The sequence below is a fragment of the Ptiloglossa arizonensis genome, chromosome 3 (genome assembly GCF_051014685.1).
Source record: "Ptiloglossa arizonensis isolate GNS036 chromosome 3, iyPtiAriz1_principal, whole genome shotgun sequence".
NCBI lineage: Eukaryota > Metazoa > Arthropoda > Insecta > Hymenoptera > Colletidae > Ptiloglossa > Ptiloglossa arizonensis.
The window spans coordinates 8675349-8689431 of record NC_135050.1 but is presented as its reverse complement, the minus strand read 5'-3'; the positions used below and the strand labels follow the sequence as shown (position 1 = coordinate 8689431).

Genomic DNA, 14083 nt, shown 5'->3' with positions numbered 1-14083 from the left:
GAAAGACTATTTGCCATTTTGGTTCACGGTCCCTCTCGTTAGAAACGTCTTTGATTTAAACGTAGCTGTACATCGAGCAAACGATTAAAGTCTTCTCGTGTACCGTACAATTTGCAATTTTACGCTTCGGACCCCTTTTTCAAATGATTGAAATAGGCACTGTTCAATTCTTGAACTTTCAGCACTGTTCAATTGACAATTTGAAACGTTTCAAATTATAACTAAATACCCGAGTCTATTTTTCGAATTCCAAATCGCACGCGCTGTAAACGGTCAGCATCGGCCAAAAACCTAGCACCAACGGGGAGCGTCTTTTCTGAGTGGGCGTCCGTGGGTGGCGACCGCGCAGGGTGTACAGACGCCCTCGGTGCTGCCGCCAGGTCGGCCGAGGGTGGCGAAAAGCGGGAAAGCAACGAGCGTCTACAGTTCACTGCGGCCTCGCAAGTAGTCCGTAACGACAGGCCGTCGGCTCGCGTCGCGGTCACCGGCTCGAGCTACGTTGTAAACAAAAACGTCGAACCGGATCGACGGTACAGGTAGCCTCGATTATTATTTCCGAGCTTGGAATTCACTCGGCCCAAGAATCGATCGGAACTGGTCGCGCGACACAGAGGTCATTCTCAGCACGTGGGTTCTCGGGTAATCTTGCCCACCCCGAAATCGTTGATTGCCAGGTGGAGGGTCGAACCGATTGGACGGTTCACGAGGGTCCTATGCCGAACCCTGGTACAGATTTCCTCCTTTTTATCACCTTCCTTGGAACGTTTTTCACGAAAGGTTTGGATCTGGAAGTTTCAAAAGGTTGAAGTGATCGTACCGTGAGACAGTTTGGTTGTAGCTTTAAACGTTGGAGACCACGGGATGGTCTGAGAGAGTTTCAGCACTGTTGGCTACTTTGAACGTTCACTGCAATCTCACTATTGCCGATACACGAACGGTGCAACATTTTTGCTAAATTCTCGTGTACTTGGGTACTCGGTGACGAGAGGCGCAAGGAAAACGCTGTTAGGTATTGTGTGATACACTTCTGGGACAGTTTAACGGTTGACGTAGAATATACCATGTGATTTAGGGACCGAGTACAGCGAGTCGAGTGTATCAGGTGATGGTCAATACGATACACCGTTTGGGAGCTTTGGATGCTATTGGATGGTGTGTGAATTGACTCTGCAAAATGGTCAATTGTAATTGCGGTTTGAATGTCACCAGAGACGGTCTAATGAGGTATACATTGCGAGTGGACTCTACCAAGTGACAATCTATCAATAATAATAACAGGGAATGCTGTGTGTTTCGTCGAATCCTCTACATCGTCGAGTATTTTATCGGTCGATCTTCGTCAATGGCAGTCCTTAATTGGGGTCCATCCGCGAAAAATGAACACCGGTACGAGACGCGTGAAACATTTCTGAACAGTGTTCCCAAGTTCCCCATAATTGATTCACCGGCAGGATAGATGCGAGTTTTCCCTCGAAATTGGCTTCGACGAGTGTGCTAAGTGAGGTTCGTTGTTTTCCTTCCCGGCGATGAAGGAACATGGAGGAAAAAGGGACGACGACAAGCCTCGAGATGAAAATACAAAGGGGAGATCTCTGGTGAATGAAATAGGATTTCGCAGTTGAACTTGTCCGTTTCATTGGTTACGGACTGTGAAGATCAATCGTCGAGAATCGAGCCCGTTAGTTAGCAACAGTTTGATCGGAGAATATTGACAGAGGGCCACGTGGACAATTGTGTCAGCAAACGTCCCAAAACAAAATGTCACCTTCGTTTGGAAGTTCGCCCGAAGTTCGCCAAGAGTGAGTCAAGAGAAAGTTCGAACGGTGTAAATGCGATACTTTAGAACGATGTGGACAATTAACGAGGTCGGTGCGGCAAGTTAATTGTAAATTGTGCAGGATCATGGGAGTTTCGTGGCGAGTGTGACAATGAAACCGGTGCACATTGGGAACCACCGCACCTGTGGGAGGTAAACTGTTCACCTCTATGCACTTGATATATCACTCTAGTTTCATTGAATATTGTATACTTCTGGACATAGTTAGCTGACTAGGTACTTACTCCATGCTCCTGAGTATTTCTCCTCTGAAAAATCGTTCCCTTTCTTAGTAACGTGACAGTTCTTCGAAAAAAAGTTAGAACCGGTGAACAAATACAACCGGAGTTCGTTTGCTGATCACTCCTCGTGGGACTATTATTATAAGTATTATTATGATCGCGAATAAATAAAAAATTGGAACGGTTCTTATCGTCGACACCTATGGGAAAAATTTTCCTTTCAATAGTTTTACTCCGTGTTTATGATAAATTTTTAGTTATGATTAAAAGTGTATCGATATACAAATTTTTATTTAACGCGTAAGTTTGAAATATGGTCAGACACTGAAGCATCTTGGGGAAATTTTTAACTTACCGCTATAAAATCATTAGAAGTCTGTAATATTAAATAGTGCCGTTTTTAGATCGTTTTAAACGACTGATAATTCTCTTCTTTGTTAAATGTCGACAAACAGAATAATTTTGTTCTTCCAATTTGTAATATAATATTTTCGTAATTAATACATATAGAATTTCAATTTGTACAAAGGGTCATTTTGTTTGCTCTGCTATAATACCGAAACATAACAAATACATTGAAATAGATTATGTTCACGTACATATAGAAAATATAGTCGTTGATGGACTAAGGACAATAAAGTCCTACTTAATTCTTCTCTTTCTGTATTATGGATCACCGTATTATGCAATTTCTTCACATCGTCATCGATAATTTTTGTTTGCATTCATATCGTTATACATTTTCGGTAGAAGTTTCTGGTCATTCTTTTTCATAATAAAGATCATGCGATGGAGATCATTGGACCGAATAAAGATGAAAAATTGTAATCACGGGAGACGAAGAACCGTAAAGATTTGAAATATGAAATACAGTTTTTCAAAGATTCTTCGAAAATAAAATGATGCACGGTTTAATTCGATTCACGAGCTTGAAAGAAAGTGAATATTTACGAGCTAGACGAATGTATTTGGCATCGATATCTTGGCTGTGTGGTGTTACACGAAGGAAGAAAATATATGGTGTATCGAGTGGAGTTCGACTACGTATCAGTCACTACGGTGTTCCTAACAGTGATGAAAGAAATTACATAGCGAAATTATTTCGCGAAAAGGAGAAAATTCTATAATTAAATTTTCATAAAGGCAAAACGCAGAAATTTCTAAAAAATATATTTCTCCAAGCGGGAGAATAAAATTAGAATGTCCGACATTTTGGCAATGAGGTTTCACGTAGAAGATTCTTCGTGTAAAAATGAATCGAGAACGTGGAATAACATTTTTCGGTACGAGGCTTCGTTTTCGACGAAAACGATTTTGAAAATTCATAGAGCACGTGAGCGATTAAGTACGATTCGGCTGAAGTGTCTGTCCGTTACTCGTTGTTTCCACTTGTATCGATGTTTGTAAATATTGATGGTGGTGCAGTATCTTTCAACTAGTTGAAACCAGCTGAAACAGATAGTGCTACGTTAATATCAATGTTTGCAAACACTAGTAGAAAAGACCCGTAATAGTCAGACGCATTGGTCGAGTAATCGCGAGGTACGAGTACCACGCGAACAATCAAAGTCTTTTATCTCGAAAAGAAAGTCTCGCACAAAAACATGGTATTCTACATTTTCGATTTATTTACGCACAAGGAATTGTTCTATATTGTTGTTGTACCGTTCATTTCCATCGTGTATTAGTTTCATGCACCAGAAATGAAAGACAATCGAAAATCGTTTCGAAGAACTTTTAGCGAGTAATTTTACGATCGTTCGTCATTTTCATTTGAAAAATACTGCTAGCATTCATTCACACCTTTCCGTGTATTTCAAGCAACTCACTGATCGTTCAAGCTTGTAGTGATCTTTCTGCATCATCGTAATCCTCAGCACCAGACAACGCGCATTCTGTTCTAAAAAATCTCGCGGTTCTCATCGCAACACGATGTTTTCTAATTGCCGCCGCAGGTGCAGTGTTCCCATTCCAATATCCTAGCAAAGTGCACGCGGCCGCGATCTTAATGAAAATTTACCTCGCGTGCAACATTTTTGCATTTAACGGACGCGCACGCATATTTAACGCTTTGTATCGGTTTTAATCGTTGGCAAACTCGGACCACGAGAGAACAAATTACCATGAATCGGGTGCCATCGTTTTCCCCCGGCATAATATTTTTCAATAAATATAATTGAATTTCCGTTGCGAATTTTTTCAATGGAAATTTATGGATGCTTTGTCGTAGATATATCGATGAAAGCATTGATCACTTTTTTGCTTCGTTTATTTAGTTAGAAATAGATTTCGGGATTTTTTATTTCTGTATTTTTTAAATATTTTTCCAATAGTCTGTACTCTGTTCTCCGACGATCTTATATAAATCTCAGTTTCTTACAAATATTAATAATTTTAATAAAATTTATTACGTAATTTTTGTTGGACGAGTTCAATCGATTGTATTTTACAGTGGAGAAATTGAAAAATTAAAAGTCGGTGTTTCGATTACATTTTAAGTCCAGTTTACAAATAAGTTGTAAATTGACGTCGATCGTGAAAAAATATCAGGTTTATTTCATTGATAATTGAAATTCTCGTAAACTTCCATCGTTAATGAGAAAATTAAAATTTTAGAAAATTCGTGTCGTGTAAATATCTATATTTTCGTTGAAAGTTTTCCTTTTGAAAATGCGTTGCATCTTCGTATTCGTTTCGTAAAATATGCTGTATCAAATTTCTGAAATTGTGGATAAAATCTTTTCAAAAGAAATCACGAGTAAAATGTTATTTCGAGATAATTAATATTCGAATTTTAAAATAAATTGTCGTATGTCTCGAAAATAAGCAATATTCGACGGAAGATGATTTTCCAAGGGGAATGTTGTGCGAAGGAGACAATGTTTTCATTCCACCACGATTGTTCATAGTGCGAATAAAAACGTTGAAGAACATTGAAAATTCGCGCTTCACAACCGTGTCTCATTCATTCAGCATCGATAATAGGCGATGATTTAATATTCCGATGTAATTGGCTTCATTAATGAGATTCAAGACCAAAATGGATTTTGCGAATAAATTTTCGGCCTGGATTAACATAATAATGCCACAAATCACTGATACGACTACATTTCGAAGCTTTCGTGCGATAATTGAGCTACGTGTGTGCTTCACGAAATTGAAATTAATAAATACATTTGTCAAATTATTCGGTAGAAATCGTAAATTTATTTTCCAAAGATTCGAAACATTTCATCCGTTCATTTTTAATTAATAATTATATATTTTTTTGCATCGTGAAAATACTTGTAAATTATAGTAATCTAAATTCTGGTTCACCGTGCATCGCACAACAATTGTTATAAAAAAATGCGATAGATATTTGATCCCTTTTGTATCGTGCAAACAAATATCTTCACAACAGATGCGCGGAGATATTTGTTTATTGTTGCAATCCTATCAGAATCGGCGATCCTTCTATCAACGACGCTTATTTATATTTTGTCGAAATATTGTTCCAGATAATCAGCTTGCAGCCTCATTTCACTCGAAATTTAATTTTCTCTCTGATCGAGGCACGCTGTTAATTCCGCGATTAAAAATTGCTATATTTCACCAACGTGACAATGCAAAGCAAATAAGAAACAAGATAGTATCGTTGCTACCATTGTAAAATTCCGGTATTCTTGAAAAAAATGTAGAATATGCATAATTAAAATCAAAAAATTCCTATATAAGCTTTAATGGTTATGAACGTAAACACAAGTTTATTCCAAGTTTATTTTCATTAGTTTAGTAAACTTTAATGTTAATTTTAAAGTTCGTGACTGAAAGTTTTCTAAACTTTGAAGTTAATTTTCTCGAAAATCCAGCTCCGGATAAAAAAAATGTTATACCAAATTTTTTTCTTATTCTTTCTTCACGTAGAATTACCTCTTGCTCGGTTGTACTACGATTTTCGGTCCACCTTGTATTTCAACCTAGATTTTACCCATACGTGATCCCGAGAAAAGAGATATTAAGATGACGAAGATGGCCACCGTACACATTTTTTATTCTTGAGCAAACAAAATAATACACCGTTGAAGCAGAGTGAACTAAATTACCCTTTGTGCAAATCCTCGCTCGACAAACTTCAATCCTTTGCCGGTCTCAATTTCAGGCTACCACGATGTTCGAATCTCAACCGAAGATGCGCTTCTCAATCCGGTTACGTACTCTGGATCAAAATCGGTCTGGACACTGTACCAGCTGGAACCTAGCCAAAGAAAGCTTCCCGAAATTGCAATTCAGCTACGAAATTGTATAGATCAACGTCCCACCGCCACGTTCTAGGATCCTTCAGTGAATCGTGCCCTGGTTGCTCGGCCAGTGTTTCCCGACGAAAATGTCTTCGTTGTTTCATCGGTCGACAAAACTCCCATCAACAACTAAGTCACGTTTCTCTCAACGTTCTCACAGTCCGGAGAGGCTACAAGTTCAACAGTGGCGATCTAAGCCAAAGTTCACTTACATTCCTTAATGGCCTGGAAGGATTTTCTGATCAATCGTGCCGACGACGACGACGACGACGACGAAGAAGAAGAAGAAGAAGAAGAAGAAGAAGAAGAAGAAGGGAAAGTCGAAGAGCATCGTAGATCACGGTAACGGAACAAAGCGGTAGACACCGAGAGACACTGGGTCAGAGGGTGGTGGACATCTACGAGATGCAGGTGAACGAGACAATGGACGAGGACCTGGGCAATGGAACGGAGTTTCCCAATTTACCCAAGATTGTTATCGACACTGGTCAAAGGAATTACTCGGATGTCTACGGTCACGAGCTGGAGCAAGTCCTTCTGCTGACACTGAAGGCCACAGTGATGTGTTTCATCATTCTCAGCGCTCTGTTTGGAAATCTTTTGGTGATAGTGTCCGTAATGAGGCACCGTAAACTCCGTGTCATCACCAACTACTTCGTAGTCTCTCTGGCTCTGGCGGACATGCTGGTCGCCATCTTCGCAATGACATTTAACGCCTCCGTCGAGCTCTCGGGAAGGTGGTTGTTCGGTTACTTCATGTGCGACGTTTGGAACTCGTTGGACGTCTTCTTCAGTACTGTCTCCATCCTCCATCTCTGTTGCATCAGCGTGGATCGTTATTACGCGATTGTTCAGCCCCTGGACTATCCTCTGATAATGACCAATTTTCGGCTGAGCACCATGCTGAGCGTGGTATGGTGTTCACCGACGGTAATGAGCTTCCTGCCAATCTTTGCCGGATGGTACACCACTGAAAAACACCTCGAGTTCCGCAGAAACTACCCGGACGTGTGTGTGTTCCAAGTGAACAAACTGTACGCCGTGATCAGTTCCAGTGTCAGTTTCTGGCTACCTGGTATCATCATGATCGCGATGTACTACAAGATCTATCGGGAGGCTGATCGTCAGGAGCGGATGCTGTACCGGTGAGACACTGTTCAGTTCGTTATAATTCTATAATCATCCCCTAAGCTCGGGGGCCGATATTTCTGGATGTATCCTTCAGGATTTAAACTCGATCACTCTGTTCTTTGTTTCGAGTGCACTTGGGTGGCCTTTTTGGGGAAAATTCGATTCTCAGAGAGTTTTAGCAGTTCTTCATTTGGTTTGAGTGTGCATGCACAGCCTTTGGAGAGAATTTGATTCTCAGATTTTTGCTACCCTTTCTTTGGGTAGAGTGCACTCGAGTGGTCTTTTGGAGACACTTTTGGTCTTTCAGTTCTCAGAGGGTTCTGGCAGCCCTTTCTTTAGTTTAAGTGCACTCAAGTGGTCTCTTGGAGAGAATTCGGTTCTTAGAGGGTTTTGGCGATCTTTTCTTTGGTTGACTTCAAAATTGTAAATTTTACTGCTAATTATTATGAAAAAAAGGCCTTGGAATTTGCGATTAATATTCTAGAATTTGTCTATTTACATCTTTGATTACATTTTAAGCTCAATGTCGTTCAAAAAGTGCTTATCCCAATTCTGATCTCCCCTTGTCAGATAGACAAGTTGACACGATGTAAAGTAGAGTCGTATTTCACATTATATACAGTCTGGAAAGTAGCCTTTAGCATTCAATTGAGTTTGATTTTAATATAATAGAGGGATTTTAGAAAGGATATAGTAAATATCTAATAAGAATAAAGTCTATAAGAAGGGTCAACAGCGGATTGGTACAGAGAGGGAGGTTACGATAGGGAGAGAATTAGAATTGGAACTGTAAAAGATGAACATCAACAATGATAGTTTATTATCGAGGTTTGATACTAGAAACGGAATTTAAAATTGGGGATTAACATGAACATTGAAATATAATACTATTATAAGGATTGAAATTTAACATTGAGACTTGACGAAATTTAAAATTCAAACTTAACATCGAACCTCGTTCAATTTTATCAGTAACAATGTTGCAATTGTATTCTTTCTTTTTTTCTGGTACAATCAGTGCTCATTATTTTTCTACTAATATTATACGAAACATTTATAATTAAACGTATGTTTGTACGGTATGTTTTTCGGGATAAGTCAGGTTCTGTTTACACTATAGATAAAGTTATTAAAATTCAATTTGCATAGAATTTGCAACTAATGTAATAACGACCTAACCCAGACCTAATCCAGACCTAACTCAGACCTAACCCAGACGTGCAGCGAGTTTACATCGAGATACGTATAGTATTCTGTACAGAAATCTCCCGGGTTTATCTTGGACCGAAATTGGATCCCATTTCGAGTTGTCAACAATGTAGCAGTATTCTCTTGTTTTCTCCTGGCTATTGCTCCAACTTCAATTTATGCGGTAGATATATATATATATATCGTGTATATTAATTTACATTAAAATAAACGTAAAATAGCTAGAAGAAAAATCTGTCAAATTTGTTAAGACTTGAAGTCGGGACATAGATACATATTATACATATTTATATTGTATAACTTGTGTTAGAAATAAATGATGCAATGTTGGAAGCTTACTTATCTCAAGGAAGAAAATGTTTCGTTTTTCGCTTACACGACGTCAAATTGTTTATTTAATCACAAGTATCGTTGTTTATCGCTAATGAAAAAAGATAATAATGACATTTGTATTTCTATTCTTGTCGACTGTCTTTGTAAAATAGTAGCTCGGACAAACAATATTTAAAATCAAAAAGAAAATCGAAGTGAGGCCACTGATTTTCGAGACATCCCAACAATACTGTTGCAAGCAAACATACTATCCAGTACGTCACTGCCATCGTGTTGAATCTTACTTCTTTTATCGATTTGTTCACTAAGCCAATATGCTTGCCTTCATATACAGGGCAAGTCAATACAATTGCTATCCGGAGTAACTTGTTATTTATTGACTTTAAGAATTATTGTTTTACATAAAATATGTTGTATTTGCGATTCATCGAGTAGAAGTATTTTATATTTTTCATATCTTGAATTTTCCTTAACGTTACCTAAACTGATCTCGAAATATTTTAACGATACTGTTTATGCTTTTTAGTAATGTGTTGCAATTGATGAAAAGATGCAAAACCAACAAAGTGATTTTGAACTGACTTACAATAATCGGTTAAACACCTTTATATTAATATTATAGGAAAGAAGCAAGATCAGCCACTGGTTGAAAGGTATATGACATCATTGATAAGTAGAATCTGGACACTGTAATAATATAATAATCATTTTTACAATATTACAAGCCTCACGAGGCCCAACTAAAACGTCCAATACAATACTATGTACAATTTTTCCAAACTCGCTATTTTTTTCTATATTCAAGAACACCACGTTACGAGTCATCGAATTCGTCTTTTTATCTGTTACAACACAGTGCTAAAATATACTCTGTGCAATTAAAGAAACTCCACGCTACCTCGATGTCTCCGAAAATGCAAGCATCGAAAATTGTGCTTCCGGTCGATGGACCCAATTCGGTGCACCATATTTCGTATAAAATAATTCCTTAAATACAACAAACAACGAGTGGTTTCGTATAGTAACTGTTAACGACACACCCTGTAACCCATTAAAAATTTATATTAAAACGTAGCATTCGATCGTATCGCGGAATTACCTCCATTATGTGTCACGAATAACCCACTAGTTATCGTACTTCGGTACGCTGCACCATTAATTATTTAAGCGGGCAATTATGCGGAATGCCGGAAGCAGTGTCCAGATTTCAAGTGCAATTCGACCGTACGTTGTTTCGCGCTTCCGTTGGAAATTGGGCGCAATGTCGTTATCGGGTGATCGGTATCGGGAACGTCCGTGTGACCACTTCTGGGGTTTCCTTCGACACTTTCGATACGTCCACGGCGAATAGAGATATAAAATTTCTTTGAGTCCTCGACTCGAAGGACATCGGTGCCTTCCCCGAAGTGCTCGACCGGGACGATCGTTTCCTGACGCTTCGGGACACTCCGATGTTGGAAATATCGGGATGCAGATTCCTTTTTCTGGTCGACCGGGAACCACCGGAAATTGGATGTGTCGACGGTGCACGGAAATTGTCGACGCGAAGACAGCTCTCTGAATACTCGTTACTCATCATCGCGGAAGATTAATGCCTTTCCATGCGCAGCTGAGCGTTTATACGTCTTCTAAGGGTTGTTCGATTCTGTGGCGTCGAGAGGTGCGGGGGCGGGTAGTGGCGCGGGAACGGGGTGGCGGAAATAATGATGTCCCTCGAGTTCCATGGAGATGGTGAATTATGTCCTCTGTCTCGAAAATTGCGAGTAAATGTTTTCCCGTAAAACGTTCACGCTTTTGGGAAATGCGGCCGATTCGTTCGAGATTATGCGCGCGTCGAAAGTTGAAGTGTTAAAAATACGAAGGTCGTTCAGAGGATAGTATACGTTTTGAAATAACGATTATACGATTGTATTTTCGAAGTTTTTTTTTTTATTGATTTACGTACTTAGACATTTTTCAACGTAATAACGAGTTCAATTTTAAATGGGAGGATCTGGATCGTCCTTCGTACAGTACAGACTTGGCTCCAAGTGAGTACTGTCTTTTCCCAAAATTAACAGATTTTTTAGGAAATAGTTATTTAACCCCTCAGCGACCGGAGTTGCGGAACGAAAACTGTCCAACGCGGCCTGGATTTTTTCACAGATTTGATTTTTTTAAATTAAATCATTTGGATGGACATTTTGCTCAATAAGTTTCGTCGTTCGATAAGAAATGGAGTTATTAGGTTCGTCGTTTTATTTTTATAAAGATGATACTACTGTTTGATGAAGTTTCGTGTAGATCTGTCGACTTATTCGTATATTTACAGTTGAAAGTTGAAGTGTCATACTATTTTCTTTACAATGGAAAAGACGACAAAACTTATTGAACAATTTAGTGTACAACGACGGTATAGAAAAATTTGTTTCACGATACGATAAATGTATAAATAGAGTAAGCGATTACGTTGAAAAATTACTAAGTATGCATATTGAAAATATTAATGAAAAAAACTTCTAAAAATGCAATCGCATTATTGTTACTTCGAAAATGGGTATTAATTTCTGAATGAGTCTTCTACTTACTGGTTTTCAGAAATGGGTTGTACAGTTCTTTGAATTTCAGTTATAATAATTTCTACTTTTAAGTGACAATTTTTGCTCTGCTGTTTACATTTATGCAGAATTATGGTTACCATTTCCGGATCTTACAAAAAATGGTACACAAGACACTCTATAAAGGAAGTTAATGACCCATGTAGGGAAAGGATATAATTTTTTGGTAAAATTTAATAGGTATCGAGTAAAGTACAATGTCTATGAACATAGATCTTTTACATACATATAAAGTTTTAATTAAACGAGTAAATATAAAAATAGTCTACTAAGTTAGGTTAAGTAATTTGATTTTTTGTAGTACTCTATATCAAACCAGTTTTTATAACATTGTATATAGTGGTTGTACGTACCATGATTGCAGATTAATAGGCCTCCAGGTGGTCTGAGATTTTTGCGAAGAACATTTTCGACAATTTATGTCCTACAATGTCTATGAACATAGATTTGTTACATACATATAAAGTTTTAATTAAACGAGTAAATATAAAAATAGTCCACTAAGTTAGGTTAAGTAATTTGATTTTTTGTAGTACTCTATATCAAACCAGTTTTTATAACATTGTATATAGTGGTTGTACGTACCATGATTGCAGATTAATAGGCCTCCAGGTGGTCTGAGATTTTTGCGAAGAACATTTTCGACAATTGTATGTCCTACAATGTCTATGAACATAGATTTGTTACATACATATAAAGTTTTAATTAAACGAGTAAATATAAAAATAGTCCACTAAGTTAGGTTAAGTAATTTGATTTTTTGTAGTACTCTATATCAAACCAGTTTTTATAACATTGTATATAGTGGTTGTACGTACCATGATTGCAGATTAATAGGCCTCCAGATGGTCTGAGATTTTTGCAAAGAATATTTTCGACAATTTATGTCCTGCTCTTTAGTATAATCGTTGCAGGAACGCTAACATCTTCCAAGGAGAGACCAGATGGCGAAGTTTGGGGTGGCAAATGGAAAGGCAGGGATGTCTTCCGTCAGAAGGGATGGGTAGCCCGTGATTATAAATCGATCTTGGGATCCGGCGAACTGAAAGCAAATGCTCTTTTTTATACCTCGTGACCATGCTAGAAGCACTCTGATAAACGTACCGTTCGCGATATTAAATTAGGAACATTAACAAGAAAATTTAATGGTAGACTTTAATAACATCAATTCTGGTTGCATCTTGCCTTGTGCATGTTTTAAGTGGATCTTCAAGAAAGGGCACAAATATAATTTACTCGTTACAATATAATTACACTGCATACGCGTATAGAATATACCGTACAGAAACAAAAGTAACCGTACACTTCTGTTTAAAAGTCACAGGACACTTAGACATTTTAATAAATTTTGATTGTATAATGAAAATTATCGAAAATTCTACCCAAATTGTAGCACGTATTTTTTTTATTCGACACGTAACTAACAGTGTATAATATAAAATGGTAATTGTTTCCACGATAAGAAATGGAACAATGACGGTCGATTGTTTCTCTAGGTGTTTATGACATTTTAGTAAGTGTTGATATTTCGTCCACGTTGATATTTCATTTTTTACGTGTCCAGATACTTAAATATTTATTCGTACTTTACCATTACTCTGTGTCTTCCACGACTCGTGGTAGTGACGAGAAAAAGATATTACTCGGGTATACTCGAGATTTGAATTTCAATATGTACCGTTGCAAGAAAATGTACTATTTACTGTCTCTATGATATTTATCTCCGGGGTATCGTTGGTAATCTTGCACGTTTTCTGCGTTGTTTTCTTAACGTGTACGTGATTTGTATGAAAGACAATGGAGAAGCTTGAGGTTAAATTTTAACAACAGTTCACTCAATTACGTCTCCCTCTTTACGTACTCTTTGTTTCATTCGTTTTGCATTCGTATTTCTGTATCCTTGCGTTTACATAATAAAGACGTTAAATAAAAATAAAATAAAAAATTGACCGCAAAAATAATTTGTAAAAAGTCATTATTACTTTCTGACTTTTCATCCGGTATAAAAGTCTCCTAAAAATGAAATTTTAAAGATATGTATAGTGCGAGGAAAAGTTTTGTTCAACGTATTTGAAATTATTTAGAGTTAGCAATAATTCCTGTAATATAATCTAACACGAATTTCGATAAGTTGAACTTAACTTTTACAAAGTAAATAATATATTCTTACGTACTCCATAATGAAAAATTTCTTAGATTTGAATAGTTTAAATGTTTAGATTAGAGGTTATTTGAAGGTCCTGCTATCATCAAATTCCTTCTTGCGTCATCTAAAATTATACAGAAGAAAGTATGAGTTTCTGTATAAAAAATTTAAGCTGCCCTAAAGGTCTTATGAAAAATCAATTTTATTCATCGATCAGACCACGTTATTCTACTTTCGATGAACTCCTTTGAAACATTGTTTCTGTAACATAAAAAATTAAGATGTCTAATTTGTATCGATTTCTTTAGATGGAACAAAAATTCAACAAA

The 14083-nt window shown here is 37.4% G+C and overlaps 1 protein-coding gene across 1 annotated transcript in view; it reads left to right on the top strand.

Moving 5' to 3' along the window:
• The first annotated feature begins 1073 nt into the window (after positions 1 to 1073).
• The window catches only part of LOC143144574 (octopamine receptor beta-1R), a 74654-nt gene continuing 61644 nt past the window's right edge, over positions 1074 to 14083 (top strand). Inside the window, exons 1-2 of the mRNA XM_076307141.1 lie at positions 1074 to 1969; positions 6200 to 7483. Of these exons, the coding sequence (XP_076163256.1) occupies positions 6744 to 7483 (740 nt within the window). The 5' untranslated portion in view covers positions 1074 to 1969; positions 6200 to 6743. The remainder of the gene's footprint in view (positions 1970 to 6199; positions 7484 to 14083) is intronic.